Source organism: Ursus arctos, unplaced genomic scaffold (genome assembly GCF_023065955.2).
Source record: "Ursus arctos isolate Adak ecotype North America unplaced genomic scaffold, UrsArc2.0 scaffold_5, whole genome shotgun sequence".
Lineage (NCBI taxonomy): Eukaryota > Metazoa > Chordata > Mammalia > Carnivora > Ursidae > Ursus > Ursus arctos.
In genome coordinates, this window is record NW_026623067.1 from 54,285,513 (window position 1) to 54,309,335 (window position 23,823).

The window sequence follows — 23,823 nt, forward strand, 5'->3', positions numbered from 1 at the left end:
ATAATGTGTGTTTTTTCTGTTTTTCCCATGGCAAATGCTCATCTATTTGTTTTCACAGGGGTATATGATTTTGGAGTCACAGTCTTACTTAAAATAGAATAAATAATAAAGCAATGACAATGCTTTCTGGTGTTCCCCTGCAACAGTATTGTCTCTACTGCTTCAGTCAATCATCTAAGACCCTTGTAAAGACCCTAACTCATAACCAGAATCTGCCCTGGAAGCTACCCTTTGACCATTTGGAGAGAAAAATCACTCTCTTCAAGGACTCCTGACAGTTTTGCCTCTATGACTGGGGCAGACACTTGTACTCTTTGCACTAGTGGAGAATTTTCTTTCTGCCCTTGCTGTCCCGGGCCAGAGCTAGACTGCATACTCACAGCCTCTGCAAGGGGCTTTTGTTGCAACACTCGATGAAGCCAGGTCATGTCAGAAGATAGTAACTCTTAGAGATTCTGAATATAAGGTCAGTCACTTTTTTCATGTGCAAGATTTTTGCTACTTAAGACTTGAACCAGCCCTGAGCCCCCACTAATCCCTTCCCTGGATGTGACGAGTAGGACAGTTCCCTTGAAAATAAGTGGAGAGTCTTTAGGATGTAATCAAAGTCCCCACCGGCTCTTGTACCTTGCTGGAATTCCGGCCATTCCAAAGACCCATGGCCTCAGTTATCAGCTTCCGGACACGAGTATTTTTCCTCCTCCCTTTCTGTTTTTATTCATTTGAATCTGCTGAGTCTGACCATTGTAATTATCCCTGGTATTCATTTTGTCAAAGTGTGTTAGTGAGAGATCAATAATATGGATCAACCCATTCACTTTCTATTTGTTTGGGTGTATCGATTCAGTTTAAACAAAAGTCAACCTGCTGTATAATGTTTGTTTACTCTGGCCCTTGCTGAACATTTCCACATCTTCACTGACCGCATTTGTGTCATTTGTTTGACTAAAAATACTCGGTTTCCCTGGGGTTCCCCTGAAACAGTGCTCCAACGTTGGGCAAAGCTGATCTCCCTCTCTCAATAGGACTGATGGACGCCGCTGGTCCTTGGCTTCTCTCCCCTCCTCTGGCTATGGGACAAACACGCCCAGCTCCACAGTCTCTGTAAGTACCTTACTGTTCTCCTCTTCCTCATAACCACACGGCTCTCTGGCACAGCAGGTGTTTTCTCTGGGTGTTTCCTGGTAGGAAGAAGATAAATTCTGCCTGTCTGTCGCTCTGAATAGGTAACTCATCACATGATGAGCGGGCAAACGTAAAAAGGACATACTCTTTGCTGCAAGCTTTTAAACTCTGGTGCATAAATTGAGTTAAGTCCCAGGATCACAAGTTTGGAGGAGATTGGGAGCTTTCGTTTTTAATACCAGTTGGTGTAGTTTGTGGTGTAGGGGGGAATGCAATCTGGTTTTATTGCTTTGGTTCCACACCAGTGATATCAGTACTAAAAACACCATTAAATTTTGATGGCCTGGGTCTTTTTTTTTTTTTTTTTTCCTTGTGTGGCTTAGATGCAGGGGATTTTTTTGTTTGTTTTTGTTGTTTTGTTTCTTTGTTTTTCTCCTTCAAAGGAAAAAAAAAATGGCAAGCCTTAAATCTGTACCTCCTAGGTAAGAATTTTTTTTTAAGGGGAGATTAAAAGAATTTAGTAGTAAGTTAAGACAAAGAGACAAAATGAAGCCATGGAAATAGAAGAGAGAAAGAAGGATGCTCTTGCCCCAAACTGTAACATTGCAACAGGAGCCCTAGCAATTAATGGAACCGATTCAGTAAGTTAGATGGATGCTTTCTCAGTTTGAATTAGTGGTGCTGCAGGATACCTGTCTCTACAGAGCTTCAGAAGCTGGAGGTCATTTAGAAAGACCAGGTATGTTGTAGGTGTTCAATACATACCTAATGGAATGGTCCGAATGCCCTTGAACAAGCTGGGAATGGGACCTGATGATTTTAGATTTCCTTCTGGTGATTTCCATCTTTATTTTGTGACAATCTGTGGTTTACTGTGTAGGGTTATTCATCTACCGTTTTGTTGTGGCGGTGATGGTGCTGGTTTTTCACAGGCCCCAGCACCGGGCTAACCATGTACATTCAGCTGCTTAATAGTACTTGCATTGCAAAGACACTACAGTTGGGGCACCTGGGTGGCCCAGTAGGTTAAGCATCCAACTCTTGATTTCGGCTCAGGTCAGGATCTCAGATCTCAGGATTGTGGGATCGAGCCCCACATCGGGCTCCTCACTCAGCAGGGAGTCTGCTGGAGATTCTCTCTCTGCCCTTCCCCCTGCTACCTCTCTCCCTGCTCTCTCTTTCTCTCTCTCTCTCAAATAAATTTTAAAAAGAAGAAAGGACACTACAATTAAGTTTATAAACTAACTGGTATCACCACTGCCTTATATTAAGTGTTTCCAGAATTCCAGATGCAATTTCTGGAGCACCTTTAATATTGCCTTGTTAAAATTTGTTGTATTATATTTACCATCTCCCTGATATTTTATTGAGGAGAGGTAGTTTATTTTCCTATCCTCTATTCCATTTAGTTGTGGTATATGAGTTTATTGTCCATTTTGATGATTTTGGTGAAAAGCCTTGCATCCGGAGAGGATGCTTCAAACTCATGAATGGTTTCAGCAGATAAAACTGTCACTAAAAAACAGTGAAGCCACGCTAGACTGCTGTGTCCAGAACCATCACTGGTCATTGGTTGATGTTAGATGTTGAAAACGTAGATAATTCCAGTGTGAAAAAGAATGCTAAAACTGATTGACCAAAAAGAAAAAAAAAGGGTAACTTTCTGAAATTTAAGTATTGTTCTCCTATAGATTTTCAGGGAAGTTTCTTGTCTCCAGATTCTTGTTCATTTCAGCTCTGGGACCTTGTTTTGCCCTTCACTTAAGTTTTATTGTCATTTGGGTACAGTAATTTGACTCTTGCAAGAAAAATTGAGGAGAGTGCAAGATCTTTCCAACTCTAATAAATCATACACCATTTTAAAAAGCCAATCTCTTCAAAAAGAGTGAGTTACATAGAATCAGACTTCGTTTGGTACAACCAATTTTAAAAACCAGCCGTTGTAGAAATATTTATTATGTGGAGACATTAGCCTGACTCCTTCCAGTGCGTTGTAGTCTTTGTTTAATCCCAGCAACACACCGTGTCATGCAATTGCTACTGTTCTTTTCATTTTATTTATCAAAAATGTAAGACACGTGGGATGCCTGGGTGGCTCAGTTGTTAAGCGTCTGCCTTCGGCTCAGGGCGTGATTCCAGTGTTCTGGGATTGAGCCCCGCATCAGGCTCCTCCGCTGGGAGCCTGCTTCTTCCTCTCCCACTCCCCCTGCTTGTGTTTCCTTTCTCACTGGCTGCCTCTTTCTCTGTGTCAAATAAATAAATAAATAAATAAATAAATAAATAAATAAATAAATAAATAAAATCTTAAAAAAAAAAAAAAGAAGTGTAAGACACAGAGAATGCACTGAGGGGCTTTGACCAACCCCCTCCTTTCTCTAAGAATACAGTAAGGCCTAGACTCCAGGCTCTTGGCTCTTTTTAAAGAATTTACATGGTTTTTCTTAAAATAAATATTTTAATTAATAAACATGACCTGGCCATCTGTCACAATGAAATTATCACCATCCTTGACTTCCATATGTGTTTAAGGAAGAAGCCACCTGAGACCGTTTTTAGACACACACACACACGCGCGCGCGCGCGCATTTGCTATGTTTCTACCCAACAGCTGCTGACCAGAGGTGAGGTAGCTTTTAGCTTTCTCTTAAGTGTTTATTAAAGAATGTCGTACATATAATTGTTGACCTCATGTTTCTCCTTTTTCCTTCAAAATAAAATTTTTTTTAAAGATTTTATTTATTTATTTGACAGGGGGAGAGAGAGAGAACACAAGCAGGCAGAGTGGCAGGCAGAAGCAGGCTTCAAGCTGAGCAGGGAGCCCAAGCTGGGACTCGATCCCAGGACCCTGAGATCATGACCTGAGCCATCCAGGCACCCCTAAAATTTTAGCTTTCAAAATTACTTTGTGCCAAAAGACACAAGGAAATGTTAAGTGTGTGAAGTGTAGGTGCTCCACTCATACAAAATTCAGTTATGTGTTCTCCATATTGGTTTTTGATAAAAAGTAATGAGTGAAAATTTGAAAAGCTACTTTTCATTTCTCTCAGTGTTTTGGGGTTCTTGTCCTTTACATAGTGGGGCAAAATTTGCACAAAACTTTTTAGTAGTTATATTTTCTTCTTTTTAAAAAAAAAATGTATTATATTTTATTTTATCTTTAAGTAATCACTATGCCCAATGTGAGGCTAGAACTCATGACACTGAAATCAAGAGTCACATGTTCCACTGACTAAGCCAGCTGGGTGCCCCTCATTTTCTTCTTTTCTAAATGTGGTCTGAGGCACTCTCAGATTTTTGTTGTGTGGGTTAACTGTTAGTCATTTAGCCAATCGGGAATGCATTTTAGATATTCTTTAAAAGTAAACATACAGAGCACAAAATTACGAACACTTTGAAAATATAGCTTAAGTTTGACAGGTAATTGTGTTGTTAGCTGAATTCCAGAACTACTTCTGCTGAAATGTAAACATTATGTCTTTATCCTGGCATATATGGCATCTATAAAATTGGCAAGTGTTAAAAATGCTATATTTTGAAATTGAAAAGATTTGGTCATAGGAAGTTAATCAGTCCTTCCAGAAGATATTTAGTATTGCAACTTCTTTCAACTGCAAATTTTGCCATTAAAATTAATCTGTGGGGAAATTTTCTAAGATAATATTGAGATTATAATTTTTAATTTTAAAATAAGTAATATGGAACTGCAGCAGTAGGAGGACATTCCCCCATATTTCTTAACAGATTAATTATTTTCTGCTGAGGGAAGGGAAATAAGCATGTAAATACCTATAAATATGTGAGGTATGACTATAAAATGATACTACATTTAGTAACCAGTAGAAAATTATGCATTCATGTGAGTATTGTCTGTTGCAAAATGGTTATCTGGAGAGACTAAATGATACATTATTCAGAACAGGTTTGGGGAAGTCTTGTACAGCTTTTTTTTTTCTTTATGTAACTCTCTACTTTTTAAATGTGAATTTGATTTATGACACTATCAAAACTCATGTGCAGACCAGTTCAGTGATGAGACCTGACACCACACTTAGAGAATATGCTAGAAACATAAAGTAATCAAACACAGTTTATTGAGAAACTCCCAAACAAATTATCAAAGCTCTCCCCAGAGTGGTACTCCCGGCCACTTTGACCGGTGGAGGGGACTTTGCAATATGGGGTGCAGTCTTGGGCAGGCCTGCACCTCTGCTGTCCTGCAGTTCTCACTGGCTGCGAAAAGTTCTCCCCTGAGTGAGTCCCTGATCTCTGCTAAAACCTAACGTTGGATTTTTCGATTGTCCAATATCATCTCCCTTTTGGGGCTCTATTTGGTACCTTTTGAATGCCTGGGGCCATTTTGCTGGCCTACAGCTGTCCCCAGTGCTTTGTCACTTGGATATGGTATCACCCTCATCCCATTTTACCTTGCATGTTCCAACTGAGATGAAAGAGGCTCTCTCCCCAGAGGAGCTCCTTGCCTCCTTGCTTCTTTAGTAGTGTTAAGGTTAGAACACTGAACACCACTGCATTGTTCATTTTGCCACATTCCCCAGCAGTAAACCTGGGGTACATTCCTTATACAGTTTCGTCCTGGGCTGTATATATGGTAGAACCACAAAATTTTCCCTTCAGAGTTACCACTTGCTAAGGTTTTGTTACATTAGTATGGGCTGTTTTTAAAATATTTTGTTGAATAAATGTTAAAGATACAAGTAAAGCCTTGCCCACCCAGTCCCTTTCTGCTTCCTCCCTCCACAGAGGGAACGCACCCTCCTGAAGTCGCTTGGTGTCATTTCCATGCCAGTACAGGCCCATGACACTTGACGTGAAACTCTAGAGCCCAGTGTGTTTTGGAATTAATTTTCATATTTTAGAAAGGTAGTGCAATCCCTATACTGTGCACAACAGCCCAGCAGCACCAGGGCCAGGAGCTCATAATCAAATATATTAATATTTCTACAGCAGCCTGAATCAACATTCACACTGAGTGGATTGAGTACATCTTTTAAATAGCTTTCTATCAGTTCACTTGATGCTGTGCCTTCAAAGGGGTTACTGTAAACTTACAAATAAACTTCTGGGTCTTAGTGTTTTGAAATCTTGGATACAGAACTGTGGACATTGATTTTTCTCTGAGCCCTATGTACAGATCCTTAATTCTGGTTTTTTATTAGCTAATTTCCTTATCTTCACTTTTATCATTACTGCTTCTCTCCTGCTTACAGTGATTTTATTATTCTTTTCCTGATTGCTTGAGTTGACTTAGTTTGTGCTTTATTTGTTTTTTTCACAGTGAAAAGTGTTTAAGACTGTGCTTATACTTTTTGAATAGCGATTTGGTTTATCTCATAAGTCTTTCCAGTAGCGTTCTCATTTTTATGGCTTATAAAACAATCTCATTACCTTATAAAAATTTCTCTTTGTCTCAGTATGTACTTATAAGATGTTTCATAATTTCAGGGTATGAGGGTATTTTTAAGCTTTAGTCATTAATTTCTAGTGTTCCTACATTGGATGCTTCAGTGTTTATGAAGTGTATTTATTGTTAAACTAATGACAGCTTTAAAAAAAAAACCTGTTAAAACTGAGATTTCAGATGAGTGTTACCTTTACAAATATGCTTATTCTAATCATGATTCTCTTGCTCAAAGATTTCTCAATCTCTTTTGTTAGAATTGCTTGTAGAGTTTACCTCCCAGTTAAACAAAAACAAAAGTCTGTTTGCTTTATAGTTCTGTTTCTCAGATTAATTAAAAACAGTGTTATTTAGTTATTCATTTCTACATTACCTTGCTCTAAGTATTAAGTGACAGTTTTCAAAAAGCAAATCTATATGCAAGGAATTAAAAAAAAACTCACCACCACTGAAGCTGCTTTAAAAAGAGAGAGAGGGAGAGTCTTAGCCAAAGGGAAAAGGGAAAAAAAATCCAATTTTTTTTTAAAGATTTTATTTATTTATTTAACAGAGATAGAGACAGCCAGCGAGAGAGGGAACACAAGCAGGGGAGTGAGAGAGGAAGAAGCAGGCTCACAGCGGAGGAGCCTGATGTGGGGCTCGAACCCAGAACGCCGGGATCACGCCCTGAGCCGAAGGCAGACGCTTAACCGCTGTGCCACCCAGGCGCCCCAAAAAATCCAATTTTTAAAACAATGACATTAGTGCGAAAAGTATCTTCATCTCTTCCCCTTTTAACCGAAGGCACATACCGATGTATCAAAGGACGGCATGCTTTGTAAAGGAGGATCTCATTACCTTATTTATGATCACACATCATAAAATTCATTTTCTGTTACTGAGAGTCAAAGTGTTTCATTGTGAGCAGTGGTCCCAGCAAGGGTACAATGCTCAGCTGAGAGCTAATCTGTCATTTCATGCCTCCAGATTCTCCAGGGTCACTTTTTTGCCTTGGCTTTGAGCAAGATCTCCCCATTTTCAGAGCCTGGGTTTTCTACAAGAGAGGAAACCATCTTTTGGGAAATGGTCCTAAAGACAAATAAGATGAAATATGGAAGGCATTTTGACCTCACATCGAAAGCAGCAAGGGTACACATTTAGATACTAGTTATTGTCATTATAACATGAAAGGGAAACAATGTAAAATGGTGATGCCACCCAGGTTCACTGCTTTGATTGCGAATTCCCTTGAAGTCTATCTTTCTAAGATGGTCCTCTGACCTCACTGTGGTTTGTCCGTAGTCCTCCTCTTCCTCCCAGGAGAAGCTGCATCAGTTACCCTACCAGCCAACGCCAGATGAATTGCACTTCCTGTCGAAACATTTTTGTACTACCGAAAGCATTGCCACGGAAAACAGATGCAGGAACACGCCCATGCGCCCCCGTTCCCGAAGCCTGAGGTGGGTGGACCTGATTGAAAAATGTATTGAATTATCTGTTTTTAACCATTTTGAGGGAAGCGTTTTGATCCTCCAACTCATCTACGTGTTAATTGATTTGTGAACTACCCCAAATATAGTGTGATTTTTCCCATCTCTACATGATATTGTTAATTACCACTGAAAGGCATCGTACTGCTTTTCGTTTAAGTTCTCTCGATTTGTTAATTGGGGTAGTAGCAATAATCACGAGGTACTAAAGGGATCTCCTGTAAAACCTTCTTGCTGTTGGAAATTTCAAGACGACCCGATCGTGGTGCAGGAGTACTTAATGTTCTTTTTTTAAGAGGGGTAAGCTGGCTAAAAAGGAAGGACAGCAAAAAGAAAAGGATTTTCATTTAGATCCCACATTATAAAAGTTCACCCAGATTTTTCATCTTTCTTCCCTTCATGAGTTTTACTTGTTCCAAGCTTATGAATAAGTTGTTAGGAGTTTGTGTCCCTTAAATTTTGACATTGAGTAGGGCCAGATATATGTAGAGAGAGATAGATTTGTCTTACAGGTTTTTTGGTTTTTTGTGTTTTTTGTTTTTTGTTTTTTGTTTTTTGTTTTTTTTTTAGGATGTAGACTCTAAAACAGACTTGTGTTCAGGATGTTTATTAGGGAGTAGCTCAGGATTTATACCATGTAAGGAAGGCAAGCAAACTGACTTGGGCAGAAAGAAATCTAGCTGCCACACAGCCAACTCCACAGGGAGCTCTCCGGATGGCATGACCCGTCAGAGTTGTCTGTCTGTGCCAGATGGCCCTTACTTTTTACCCCTACCTCAGTCACCAAGTGTGGTTCCCAGGGAAGGACATGGCCTGGGTGAGGTGACGAGAACTGAGGCCATCTTTGAAGGGACTGCTGGCTGACGGCTTCTGCAGTCGCGGCCGCTGGGGGTAGCAGTCCTTCTCTGCAGGATGGTCGAGGCAGTCCATCTCCACAGTATGAAATCTTGGTGCCATAGAACTGGTGTACTTTCCTGTGTAAGATTTTACTGTAAAAACAGTTTGTCAGGTGCTCAGTTGAACATCAGAGTTTACTGAGGAGGGTTTTCCCCTTTGTACCTTTTTTTTTTTTTTTTAAAGTAAACTCTACACCCAACATGGGGCTCAAACTCATGACCCCAGGACCAAGAGTCTCATGTTCTACTGACTGAGCCAGCCAGGTTGCCCCCCTCTTTGTACCTTTTTTATTTAGTATATAATAAACTGATAGTAAATGTAGCCCCATTGCGTAATTTGGGAATGTGTTATAATTTTGAGTTAAGGAATAAAAGGTCAATTGTATGAATTTATTTAGGGGCACTATATTTTACCACATGGGTGCCCATTTTATGGTTTTATGAAGGGAGTTCCTTGGATATCTAGCACAGGCTGTGTTCTCCCAGAAATGTAAACACTCGCACTGAAGTTGCATAACTCTGTAACACTAGGAAGAAATATGAACCTACCATTGAAATAAAAGCACACCACAGTTACATGCCTCTGTTTCATATCGGACGTAATGCTTACCTCAGCACCCCAAATAAATATTCGCTAGGCCAGAAAATGGATTTCAGTGGCGACACCTGTGCCGTGGAAGACGCTCAGACCTCTTCAGTGGTACGTGGCAGAGCACAGGTGTAGGATAAAAGTGTGAAATTATACTGTTCGGTGTGTCCTAGATGTTGCTGTTTGTAACGATCCTTTTTTGTTTTATATTGCAATTCGTTAATTGGTTTCCAGAACTAGAGAAATGCATTCTACATACAGAATATAATCTCAATTTAAGAACATTTCTGAACTAGTTTTATATCGTAGCTGTAATTACTTTGTGGCATTTCATTTCTAGATCTTCCTTTTTGAATCCTATTCAGGGTGTCAGTATTTGTGGGTATTTATGTATGTACTAATGACTGATTTTGTAGTTTATTACCTAATACACTTTTCTTACAAAGGTTGTATAGTACTTTTGATCCACCCAATTGTTTATAAATAAAAAGCTTATTTTCATTTCATGCTGAGGCAAGTTTAAAAGGGTAATTTGCTTTGCTTGCAGCCCTGGACGTTCTCCCGCCTGCTGTGACCATGAAATAATTATGATGAACCATGTCTACAAAGAAAGGTTCCCGAAGGTAATGAATTGAATTGAAGATGCCTAGCATCTAAAGGAACAGGCAGCTTGGGCTTGGGCGTAGCATCTGTAAGGTGGTTTTGTTATGGAAAGCGATGGTCCAGTCCAGTAGTAATGAATTAGACTTGTGTAGAACAGCCCCACAGCTTCTAAGAAAGGTAAAATCACTCAACATTTTTTTTTTAATTGGCTGAGGACTAGCCACACTCTCCGTGTGCTAAACTGCCTCTACAGCAAATTCTGATGGTTGCCCCACCCACTGGGTGGGCCTGATGAGGTGCCCCAGGGAGAGGGAGCCTCCACACCCACGGGCTCCGTCAGGCAGCAACCGTTTTTCTTCCTTAGAAACCTGTAGAATGGGTATGTGACGATTGTCTTTTTTCTTAAAACAAACAAACAAAAACCCTTGTTTTTCTTTTCTGTGACTTCATATCTCTTCAGCAATTATATGTCTAACCCTGTTACTTTAGAAGGGAAGGGACAGTTGCAGTGTACCCCAGTAGACTGGCAAAGGGAATTCACGCTGAGCCAGAGAGGACTTGCTGAAGAGTCGTTGACAGACGGCCTGGCTGCAAAAACCTGCCATTGCACGCCTCCGGTCACCTGCTTTCCACAGCCTTTCCCCGGGTGTTCCTACACATTCAGGAGGAGACAGCCTTTCCATCGTGTTCCTGTTCCTCCCCAGCTACTTGGGTAGCCCTAGGCAAGAAAACGAAAGGAAGTCTCTGGTTTCATAAATCACGAGTAGAGTACTTATTATTTGTAATGAACCCAACATTGATGTCATTGATTAAAGCCGTCTTAGCTATTAATTACATGTCCCTTGTTCACCAGGGAGCTAGGTCCTGACTCTGTGTAGTTACTGCTGGTTAGGATTTTAGAGAGAAGCAGGAGGCAGAGGGGCCCCCCTCCTCCCGCATAGACAGTTAATATAAGCAGCAGATACCAATTAGGCACTAGGGCATCACAGAGAATGAAATCAAAGTTGGAAAGGAGATTTTCGATATATGTACCCAAGGAATCTCCGTGGCCTTTCGCACAAGATGTAGCTTTTTGAGAGAAGGGTAAGTATGTTCCTGGTACATTAAAACCTACTGAGCAGAACAACTCTTGGCCCACCCTGTGGAATTCCAGCAACAGTCCTGAGTGCTGAATAGGTAAAAACATAATGATATTTTTGAGCATCTTATCTGAAAGAAAGAGCCCGAGATCTAAAATGAAAGCATAACAATGCACAGTATTGTTCGGCTTATTTGAAGAAGTTTACGTAGACTATTTTATATTTGATAGGATAGAAAAAAAAATAATTATCACCCTAGGATGGTCAGTTTCCCTTACATACCTCAAATCTTTCTTCCATGTGATTAGGCTGCTGTTGCTGCTTTAAAAAAAAAAAAAAGTAGACTTTAAATGAGCAACTGGGTGTTATATGCAACTGATGAATCACTCAATTCTACCTCTGAAACTAACATTACAGTATATGTTAATTAAGTTGAATTTAAATTAAAAAAATTTTAATAGACTTTTTTTTTAGAGCAGTTTTAGGCTCAACAAAAATTGAACTGAAAGTACCGAGAATTCCCATATACCCCCTGACGATGCCCCCCCAGCTCACCCCCACACATGCCAGCACACCCACCCACACACCCTCCTCCCATGATCATCCCCCACCAGAGCGGTCCATTTAACAATCGATGAATGTGCCTTGACACCTCATAATCACCCAAAGTCCATAGTTAACATTTAAGGCTCACTCCTGGTGGTATACATTCTGTGGGTTTTGACAAATATGTAAGGACATTATGTATACACCATTAGTTTCGAGAATTCTATTTCATAATTTGTGGAGGTCTCTGAAAATACCAGATAAATGTGATGATTGTCCACATGTGTGTTTTGTCATATTTCATCTGTGTGCACATGTCTTCTCTAAATAGGCTACGGCTCAGATGGAGGAACGTCTGAAGGAAATTATCACCAGCTACTCCCCTGACCACGTTCTTCCTCTAGCAGATGGAGTGCTTAGTTTCACTCACCATCAGATTATTGAACTGGCTCGAGATTGCTTGGATAAATCCCACCAGGGTCTCATCACCTCACGATACTTCCTTGAATTACAGCACAAATTAGATAAATTGCTACAAGAGGTATGAACCACATACCGTATAAAGTTTTCTGATTTGTTTTGCTTTTCCCCTGAAAAAAGAAAAGATTTCACGAGTGCATTTGCTTCCACGTTTTAACCATGAGATAGAGTTCCTATTCCAGGGAAGCAAAGAAGAAAAAACTAGAGTTCATATTCCAGGGAAGCGAAGAAGAAAAAACTAGAGTTCATATTCCAGGAAGCGAAGAAGAAAAAACTGGAGTTCATATTCCAGGGAAGCGAAGAAAAAACTAGAGTTCATATTCCAGGGAAGTGAAGAAGAAAAAACTGATTGCTACTTGCTATAAATTGATGGTCGTCATCATTTGTAGTAATAGAAAGTTAATGTAATAACCTTTGCAGGAACCTCGGGACCCAACAATCTATGGCTTTGGGATAAGTGGATTGCGAAGGATTTTGAGGCAGTGATTTTCCCCCCACCCCAACCATAAAGTTATAAATTGCCTGAGAGCATGTGTGTTATTTGATGATGCTATCTAGGTCTAATATCTGGAGAAGCTAAATGGAAAATGGCTGGCTTCTTCCAGGCCTGTGTCCTATTAATTAACCTGCACGTGCTAGTGGGTAGTAAATGGTAACTTATATTTTCATTAGGGTCAGTTCCTCTTCTAACAAAATATCCAATTTCCAAAAGACAGATAAACACAGGACCTGCCTGAGCCTAACACTTGAATGCTTAGCTCCTGATAACACCCAGGACGGGAAGGAATGTGTCTGGTGCGATGCAATTAGTGCATATATTGCTCTTGCAACCGAAATTGATCAGCCACAGCCCACAAGTAAAACCTATTTAGCTTATGTATTTGGATATATTGTATTTCTCTACCTCATAGGGCAGAAGTTATGCCCATGTCAGCATGATTGTAGGTGGTTTTCTCTACTCCTGAATATATAAATAATTGTGTGGACCTGAAGGAAAATAATAGCATCCTAGTTTTTTGGAAATTCCTCTGTGTTTGCCCCTACTGAATTTAGTCCTGGCGAGATGAGACGATCTCTCTCTGACCAGCAGCCACTTTGTTTCTTTTCTTTCCCATCCAAACATCCCAGCAGAGTTTTCTGTACTGTGTTCCCATTGCTCCTGTTTCAACCTATCGTAGTCCATTAAGGCAGTGTTTCTCACCGTATTTTAGGGGTGGTGAATACAGTGTTTTTGGTTTTTGTTGTTCATTTCCAATTTGTCTTGCACCAATTCTCCTGTAAATTAAAATGAAAATAAATTTATAGGGAAATGATCATCCATTTGGGTGTATAAGAAATGTAAAAATGGAAGAGCTGCTAAATGGTTAACAAGTCATCACAGACGGCCGATAGCAGCATAGGCTACAGTGGCTGTGTGGGCAGCGATTTTGTCTGTCTTTTTCATCTAGAATAGGTCTAACACATGGGAGAACTCTTGTTGAATGAATGGCTTCTGACCTCTCACTAAACTCACTGAAGTCCACCGTCCTCCTTATTGTCATATCCACTGGACATTTTCCCAGAGCAGCCTGTTTGACTAGAATATTATATTTAGCAATACTAAAATTTTCCTTTTGTCTCTTGCTAACCCCTCTCCTTTCAAGATATTCGTAGTACCTCTGTTTCTTCTCTGCTTCTTCCAAGGGCTCTTCTAAGTTGCATTTTCTAAAAGTTAGCTTTCCCGTGATCTGATTCGTGATCCACTGCTCCTCCCCTCTGGGGACCTTGTTGGCTATCTTAAAGACCCATGAGCTCTAATGGCTTCCATTCTGTATCTCAGATCTGCAGCTCTGTCTTAGATTTCAAATTCATGTGTCTGCCTGGCTATTGAGTATCTTTCCACCAAGGCAGTATCCTAACCCCCAAATTCTTGCTTCTGTGAGGCTGTAAGAACATCTAACAGTCTTGATGGCTCCATTTCACCTACAGGTAAAAACCCTAACATGGCCTGTTGAGCACAATGCATTGTTAATGATCTGTTTTGGGGTTTCACTTTAACAGCATGAGAGGGCTCTTTGAAAGGACAGGGATCGCATCCAAATCACCTTGAACTCTCCAGTGCCTAGCACTGTGGCTGGTACTTGCTTCCTCAGTAACTATGGAAGGAAGGGAAGGAAGGAGGGAGAAAGAAGATATGTATGTATGCATGCCAAAATATTTTATTTATCATCAAATAATTCACTTCTGTTCGTTTAATCAAATCAGCTCCTGAAAAAATGCACGGAACACTATGCGTATTACTTGCTATGAGAATATCTTGAAAATGATATTTGTTAAATGGTGCATTTTTTAAAAGATTTTATGTATTTGAGAGAGAGAGAGAGAGAGAGCACAGGGTGAGGGAGGGCACAGAGGGAGAAGCAGACTTCCCACTGAGCAGGGAGCCCGAACGCAAATGCATGGCTGGATCCCAGGACTCTGAGATCATGACCTGAGCCGAAGGCAGATGCTTAACCAACTGTACCACCCAAGTGCCCCAAATGGTGCATTTTTAAACAGAAGAAGCAGATAAGAGATAAGAGAGTAACTCTGTTGTCAGCCTCACAGTTCTGTCCCAGGGTATTACCATAATTACTAGTTTAGTCCTGTGTTTTTCATTCCTTCAGAGGCTTTCTCTGAAAAGGATAGAATCAATATCCAAAGCTATTTACTTTGAAATCTGCCCCCAATGGGGTGCCTGGATGGGTCAGTCATTTGGGCATCTGACTGTTGATTTTGGCTCGGGTCATGTTCTTGGGGTTGTGGGATCAGCCCTGAGTTGGGCTCTGCGCTCAGCATGGAGTCTGCTTGTCCTTCTCCCTCTGCCCCTCCCTCCTGCTCATTTTCTCTATCTCTAAAATAAATAAATAAAATCTTTTTTAAAAAGTTCCCCCCCCACACACACTGAATTTTATTTCTACCTAATAGACCTGGCAGATTGTTTCATGGCAGTTATAAAAAAAAAAAAAAAATCTTAGGTTTCAAAAATCATGTGAATGCACCATATAATAGATAAAAATTATTGAATTTGAGGTTGCCTGGGTGGCTCAGTTGGTTAGCGTCCAGCTCTTGATTTTAGCTCAGGTCGTGATCTCAGGGTCCTGGGATGTAGCCCTGTGTTGGGCTCCACAGGCTGAGAGCCCACTTAAGATTCTTTCTCCCTCTTCTTGCCCTTTTCATGCCCTCTCTCTCTCTTTCTCAAAGAATTTAGATTATATATATATGTGTGTGTGTGTATGTGTGTGTGTGTGTGTGTGTGTGTGTATAAAGTTTGTATTTAGGAAAATTCATCTCTTCAGCAGAGAAGCATGTATACTTGTGGTATGAAGAGCATTTTTTGGTATGAATAGGAATGTTTTCTTATTTATCTTCACAGATAAACATTTTCTTCAGTCAGTCCTTGTGGGAAAATTAAAACAATCTTCAGACTCACACTGACAGTGTCCTTCCAGAGTTTGGAGCTAAACAGTCACAGGGGAACTGTGCCTTTTAGATGGAGCCCTTATTGTGGGAATTGCCTTTGCCTTCCCCAGGATGCAATTGTTGTCACTTCCCAGCTGTGACATTGTGTGCCTGCCGGGTATCTCCTGTCCACTTTCCCTATTGTCAATTTTTGCGGGCCCAGGCAGGGTCCCCCTGTGGCTTTGAACAGCTTGATTAACTGATGCCTTTTTAAAGTCCTGAGGTCTAGGTCAATTCCAGATGAATGCTTTTATGTCTCCATTTGTTTTCTCACTTAGGTGTATTTGCCAAAGAAAATACTACACATAGGAAACTATAACCTACTCAAATATGGGTCTCAGTATTTTTTATAGCAGTCAACGCTTAAAACACAAACACAGAGTATCCATTAGTGTTGGCGCCTGCTGTTGGCAGCCTGGAAACTCTCTCTTCTCCTGCTAACTGTGATTTTTGTTTGGTGTTGTCTTAACAGAACTCCCTCCGCAATAATGTTAGTAGATAAAATATTATTTGAATTAACATTACCCATTGTATCTTTTGGCCTTAGTTACAGCTGATAATTCTTAGATGTAAGAAATAGGAACGAATCTATTATTTTTACAGTTTTTAAAATGGAATTTGTATAATCTAAACTGACTAAAGATTTTTTAAGATACAGAATTCTTGTTTCTCTTTGAAGAGTTCAGCAAAACATGTTCGGGCTTTTTAGATTTTCTTTATAATCCTGAATTTATAAAGCTGTAAATATTACAAAGAGGAAATTCTGTATGTAGCCCAAATTGTCAGTCACTAAGTTGGATGGCTTTTTTTGCTTCATCTTTAAGATTTTCTGTTTAGTTTTGATTGAGAATAAGCTATAAAGAAGGCATACAGGCATATCGTGCCATTCATTATATCTTCCAAAGTCTCTTCTTGGTGTAAAACAAAAATTGGAAAGAAAACTTAGAGACAGGGGCGCCTGGGTGGCACAGCGGTTAAGCGTCTGCCTTCGGCTCAGGGCGTGATCCCGGTGATCTGGGATCGAGCCCCACATCAGGCTCTTCTGCTATGAGCCTGCTTCTTCCTCTCCCACTCCCCCTGCTTGTGTTCCCTCTCTCGCTGGCTGTCTCTATCTCTGTCGAATAAATAAATAAAATCTTAAAAAAAAAAAAAGAAAACTTAGAGACAGTTTAAATATTATGTATATCTCCTTATATATGTTCTAGCATCCCAGCTGGTTCCTAGGACCTATAGTTTTTGTTATGAGTTGGTTTTCTTTGAATACATTCTGTTCCACAATTATTCACCAGCAGTCATTTTTACCTGTGTTGTGTTTGTTTTTTTTTTTCTTTGAAATGTTGGGCTATTTTGCTTTTGCCTGTATATATTTCCTGTACCTACGTTTTAGAAAGCTGCTTTTGATTTGATGGCCTAAAATCAGCAGACCTGTTACTACTAAGTTTAACCATTTTTCACAGATTTGGTCTGCCACTTCTTTTCATGAGAGGGCTGGTTCTTAGAATAAAGCACCCTCAATGATGTTTTCAAATGCTTATTAGTATGTCTGTGAAATCATATTCTGTTACACGAGTATCTTCTTGATATGTTTTTTTAATCCTTAGAGGAAAGTAAATCATAACAATTTAAAAATTATGACAGCCTTAAAGTGAGCATGCATAGAAATTTACATGGTTAAACTTTTACAACTTAGGTTTTATGTCTGCCTTGATACAGATTTACCTCGTTTCTTCAAGAAAATATCATTGAAAATTAAAATGACTCAAACTGAGTTTTATTCTCAGGATATTTTTTTGTGCTTGATTAGGCAACATATAACATAAAATTTAAAAAGACAGAAAGTCAGTTAAATTTTACTGAGTTGAGTGCCTAGGCATTATTTCTTCAATATGTGAAACCAAATTTGTATGTATATGTCCAAGTATAAATGTTATCCCCCTAACATTTGAAATAAGCAATGCCCACTTCTTACACATTATAAAATAGCAAATTTATAGGCTAATTGTGGTGCCCATGTAAAATCTATTTCATAAATGTGCTAAATGCCAAAGATAACAAAAGCAGCCGTTCACTGTGTTAGCCATTTCGTACTTCATTCTGCGACATCTGGCAAATCAAGGTTCCTTATCAGCCGCCCACTCCACATGTACCATGTGCCTAATGTGTTATCATCTGTTAATCTCTCCATCACTCATGGTTCACATTGAGAGTTTTAACATTTGATTTTTAACACAGAATAAATCAAAGTTTTACAATTGAAATTTAGCTAATAGAGCCGTTTTGTAGATAAAGAACTTTAATGGTGTCCATTTGTGAACGATAATGTTCGCTTATCAGTCTTTGAAAAGTATTTTCTAGATCTCTCCATTTTCACATATTTGCAATTATCTATGCAAATATGTGCTTTGCTGGTTTTCTTTTCCATTAACTAGAGCAGCCCTGTCTCACCTTTCTTTTCATTGCTTTCTCTTAGGCTCACGATCGTTCAGAAAGTGGAGAATTGGCGTTTATTAAACAACTGGTTCGAAAGATCCTAATTGTGATTGCCCGCCCAGCTCGGTTATTGGAGTGCCTGGTAAGTTGCCCCTAGAGGGGCCTCCATTATTTATTGTTAACTGTGGGAAAGCAGTGAGCCTCAGAAACCTCCAGTTTCATTTGGCTTCAAAGACCAGAGTTAAACGGAAAGAGTCAACAGGAACTACAACTTGTGAATGTTTATGGCACATCCACATGGGATTCTGTTTTCTGGTTTTAAGTAAAAATTCTAGGACTTGTACTGTGTTGAGTGATAATCATATCACATTCCGGTCAGACTGGAAAGATCATCATGAACTAATGGGCTTCACCTTATCTCAGCACCATTACTGTGTGATACCTAATTTTAAACACTTGTTGGGCCTCACTGTTTTGGAGTTGGCAAGATGCAGAGAGAGGGAAAGCAGAGAAAGGATTTCTCATAACCTGCTGTTACTAGTATCTGTTCTTAAAACGTGGTGTGTTAAATATAGATGCTTGGTGGCAGCCCACTTTGGAGAGTATAGTAGGGTCCCAAATAGACTGGACGAAGTGAGACTTTCAGAGATGAGTTCATTTTGCCAATTATATTGTCCTTGGTCATTTTCCTATTTTAAAATCTTTGTGTCTTGTAATTTTGGTTGAAATTTCAGTCCACACTGTGAACAAGTATGAAGCTTTGAACATAAGAATAGTTTTAAGGGGCTTAACGTGGTATCAGCACTCACTTTTCAGTTCTGCTAGCCAGAATTATACATTCACACATATACGTATAGGGTGGTATTGCTAGGATTTTGCCTTTATTTTGATTAACATTCATAGCTTTTTATAATAGTGAAATGTTCACAGGCATAGTGAGTCATGGGAGAGGGGAAATCTTGAGGAGACAGGGAGGGGCATGGTGGAGTACGTGTTTCCATTAGTGGCCAGGACCCTTAGAACCACAGAATCAAAAGCACCATTTGGCATTGTCTCTGGGAGGATAAAGGGGAACAAATACTCTGGATGCTTCTGGGAGAACTGTGTGACTGGCAAATGCAAGCAAAAGGAAGTCTGATTTTTGTACTGCGTCTCCCATTGTACTTTTTGAATTATGCACCACATGCTTGTACTTCCTGCATTTGTTTAATTTGGGGAAAAAATAGCATTTAGCACTAAGACTTGTTTCTCTGGACAGCAGCAGATATGCTAATAGAAAATCTTGCCTTAAAAGTGGAAATGACTTTTTTCAGTAATCACTGCTCACCAGAAGAGAAGAAGTAAAAGTGCAGCCTCTCAGGGATAGAAACAAGTGAACTTAAAAGTAGAATTGAAAACGTGGCTATTTTCAGCACTATTTAAAGCTCAGATGAAACTGGGGATTCAGAGTTTTAGGGATTGTTTCCCAACTAGTGGTCTTAGGCCTGCTGTTTCAGGCCTGTGCTGTGTTGTAGGTTTCTAGAAGGGGCGCTGAGTGTATACATTGGTTTTGGCTTTACTCATTTGCAGCGAGCTTTTTTTTACATGGCCTTTAGAAACCCTTGAGTAATTCTCAGGTGAAATGCTAATATTCTGAAGTTGCCTAGTTGGGGTATTAATCAAAATGGGAAACATCCTGAGGGGAAAAAAATCTAGGAAATATAACTGAAAATAGCCTCTGTGGTTTAAATCTGCAACATAATTGTATACAATAAATAAACCCATGGCATCCATTTAGGGTGGTGGAATCCGAAAGATTTTTATTGCATCCTAGAAGTAACAGACAGCCAAAGCAAGTAAAATACATAGGCAAAATGTGCTACCAAATTTTAAAATAGAGACAGGTCATCAAAAGCATTAATTTTGTAATTTTGTCTTTTTCTTTCTTAATCTCCACATTACATGAATATTAATTTTAGAGTGTACTGATAAAAAGTGGTAATTCTGATATTTTTAAAAAATACTTTTGCACCCTTTTGTACTAATGGAGTGTCCTGCAAAACCTTTGAGAATATGTATTCTAGCATTACTCTTTTTGTGGCTGTTTGTGCAAAAAGAGAAACTGAATCTTCGGGATGAAATTTTGGATTTTAGGGGTGCCTGGATAGCTTAGTCGTTAAACATCTGCCTTCGGCTCAGGTCGTGATCCCAGGGTCCTGGGGTCGAACCCTGCATCGGACTCCCTGCTCAGAGAGGAGCCTGCTTCTCTCTCTCCCACTCCTCCTGTTGTGTTCTCTCTCTAGCTGTCTCTCTCTGTCAAATAACTAAAAAAAAAAAAAAAAAAGAGAGAGATTTCAGATTTTAAAATTTTACTAAAAAGGCATAACAAATTTTAGACATCATTTTCGATAAGATAGCAATAAGATATCTTAAGAGTTGCATTACAAGAAAATTGGAAGCGGTCGCTATATGAGTTACCAAGAACGTACATGTATTGCCTTAGAATATGAAAGGCTTCAGATATGAAGTACAAATTACATACTTCTTAAAAGTCATTTGCTTCATTTCTGCATAAATAACCCACAACCATGTATATCCAACAGATTTTATTGTGAGAGGAATTTATGTAATAAAACCTCAGAGAATTTTGGCTCAAATAAGTATACATCTGTGTTTGTCTTTTGCTAGGAATTTGATCCTGAAGAATTTTACTACCTATTGGAAGCAGCAGAAGGCCATGCAAAAGAAGGACAGGGTATTAAAACTGACATTCCCAGATACATCATCAGCCAGTTGGGGCTCAATAAGGATCCTTTGGAAGGTATGTACCTTGGTTGGGCTGACCTTTGACTTGATTATGCACTGTGACTTCAGACAAGAACTTAGCAAGTCTACTTTTTCCATATAATTTGACTCTATCTGTTGAAAAGTACAAATCTGGGGACAGTTGTGCTTTGAAGAAAAAAGCAACCCTTCACTATGGGGTTTACAACTCACTAAGTTGAGTCCCGAAGAGCAGGTGAACCTGACCCATTTTGTGTTGTACCTTGAGTGTGGGGAGAGGCCTTGAAATCCCAAAGGCCTGTCAGCCTGGCAATGCCACGGTGTCCTGAAAGGGTTTAAATTTCAGCCTTCTCTGAGTATTTTTTCTCTTGCGAAGCTCGGTAGGGTTCTTCTCAAGTGTACTTCTAATTTTGAAGACGTTGCTAAAGAAATTAATTGTAATTAATTTAAAAGTGACATTTAAAGTAATCGGGGAGTAATGCAACTGATGATAGATTTAGATCAAGCGCAGTGTTGGTTGGTATATTTTTGCATGTAACAAAAAAATTATGAAAAATGATAATATACAGAAAGCCAGTGGGGGGAAAATGTTTTTTTTTTTAAATATTTTATTTACTTATTTGACAGAGACAGCCATCGAGAGAGGGAACACAGCGGGGGGAGTGGGAGAGGAAGAAGCAGGCTCCCAGCGGAGGAGCCCGATGTGGGGCTCGATCCCAGAACACCGGGATCACGCCCTGAGCCAAAGGCAGAGGCTTAACAACTGCGCCACCCAGGCACCCCGGAGAAAATGTTTTTGAAAGCTTATAGGTCTAATGTTATTAAATACACAGAAGACTAAGCACCTTGTTAGTGGTTTTTTAAAAAATCTATTATCAGTAAACTACTCACCTGCCCCCAGTTTTCCTGCTCTTTATTGTTTGGATTGTCCTTAAAAACACTTAAGTTACATACTACCTAAAAAGAATCAAAAACGATCAGAGACTCCTTCATTCAAAATCCTCTTCCTGGCTCATTAAATTGAATTTGCAAACAGCGTTTATCTTGCTAAACTGTTTGTAATGATGGTAACTGTTGGCACGGCTCTTTTCCCATCTAAAGCCAGGGAGCCTGCTGCTCCCTGGCCCGCTCTTCTGTCGCCCCCACCTCGTTTGCTCTTACGGCCATCGGATCTTTGCTTCCAGTGAAATGATGCATGCATTCCTGGGAGATAATGCCAGATAAATTTATACTGTCCTGAAAGCAATACCACAACAGATTCATCACTTATCAGGGACTGGTGGCTGCTTTTCTGAAAAGTTCCCTGGGGAGAGATTTTCCCCCATGGCTTTTAAATTACCATCTTTACCTTTTTGAATCATGAGTGTTCAGAAATGGTTTAAATCAATGAAATAAAAAGGGCAGATGTTTAATGGTATTTAGATGAGTTTTAAAAATCTCTTCAGGCATTACAAAACGATGCCTTAGCTTCCTGCTTCAAAAGCTGACTCCTGGTTCCATTCCATTACTACTCACTGCTTGCAAATAATATGTATTTCCCAGATAATAGTTATTTAGCAGAAATCCTATTTAAAACAGAACCATCTTTTAATTTGTTTTTTTATGAAAATAATTGGAGTGGGGAGGCTGTCAAAGTATATTAGAGTGACTGTTCACGCTGGTGGAGTTGAGGTTGTTTCAGCCCTTGAATTGTAGAGCAAGTGAGCTCTTCACAGTTTTCTTAACCTGGCAGTAGAGAGCACTGTAGGCTGAACTGTGGCAGGTGAATCATCTGAGGCCCATTTATGTACCTTTACAGAGACTCTAAAAAAATCTTAATAGTGATCTTTGACAATTTTTGAATTTAGTAATACAAATTTATTCCTGGGAGTTGTGTTTTTAAGTCTTGACACTTCATTCTCTTGATTCAGATCTGAGGATGATTTTTAATCTATTTGTTACCACTTAACATGCCATTATTATAGACTCTGATCTACATTTGTTTCCCCTTCTTGTCAACATCTGTGCTAACAGACCTACAACCTGACCGTTGAAGGTTGGGGATGAGGGTGTAGAGTGGAAAAGCCCAGGTCTGCACCCTGGCACCAGCCCTGCAGGCCATGACCTTGACCGTGCTATTAAGGAGCCTCTTTGTGCCTCAGTGTTCTTTCCATAAAACCAGGGAAATGGTACCTATCTGTGAAGTTGTTTTTAGGATTATATGAGTTCATCTCTCTCCCCAAGATGCGGTAATGCATAATAAATGTTAGCTGCTGTTGCTGTTTTACTTAAACAATATTAAAATCAGTCCTTTCCTTGAGAGTCCCTGCGACTGACTACATTGTAGCTCACCTCCACGTCCACCAATCTAAAGTACTCGTCATATAAGGTGTTGACATCACTTGAATGACACCAAGAAAGCACTGGTTTGTGCTGAGCTCATTTTTATTCTTGAATTTCCCCTACTGGAAAACTAGGAAAGTTACTATCAGTCTTTAGTTATTTTAGATTCTGGAGTTTGTTGGTTTTTACCTAAAGACAACACTCCAGTGTTGTTTTGCTTCATATCTTTTATGTGTAATCTCTCCTGAAAAGGGGGATGATATTTATAAGAATATGAATACATGAAATGAGAGTCTAAGGACTAGTTTTAGATGCATACAAAAATAGGTAACTAAAAACTATAACTTCTATGTAAGTTATATATATAACTTAGTATATATGTTCAGTTTTGAAAAATTAAAAAATGTAAAGTGCCTATGATCTTACCACTCAGAGATAACTACCTATCAGAGTTTTGGAGAGAATTCCTTCATGTTCTTTTTTTTTTTAATTAAACATCTTTTTTTCTTTAAATAGAAAAATTAAAATGAACAAGATGAATTAGGTTTCTTCATTTACTTATATAGACGCAGAGATGCATTCCATTGTAGACTGAGCAATTAAATGCCTTTTTCTTTTTCTTTTT

At 39.4% G+C, this 23,823-nt stretch overlaps 1 protein-coding gene across 20 annotated transcripts in view; it reads left to right on the forward strand.

The window, feature by feature from the left end:
* MAST4 (microtubule associated serine/threonine kinase family member 4) overlaps positions 1–23,823 on the forward strand; it is a 535,574-nt gene that overhangs the window by 461,119 nt on the left and 50,632 nt on the right. For all 20 annotated transcript variants that reach the window (XM_044384142.3, XM_057307021.1, XM_044384143.3 and 17 more), the window contains 6 exons: positions 1,026–1,104; positions 7,823–7,980; positions 10,043–10,118; positions 12,055–12,264; positions 18,154–18,255; positions 20,781–20,913. In XM_044384142.3, the coding sequence (XP_044240077.3) occupies positions 1,026–1,104; positions 7,823–7,980; positions 10,043–10,118; positions 12,055–12,264; positions 18,154–18,255; positions 20,781–20,913 (758 nt within the window). The remainder of the gene's footprint in view (positions 1–1,025; positions 1,105–7,822; positions 7,981–10,042; positions 10,119–12,054; positions 12,265–18,153; positions 18,256–20,780; positions 20,914–23,823) is intronic.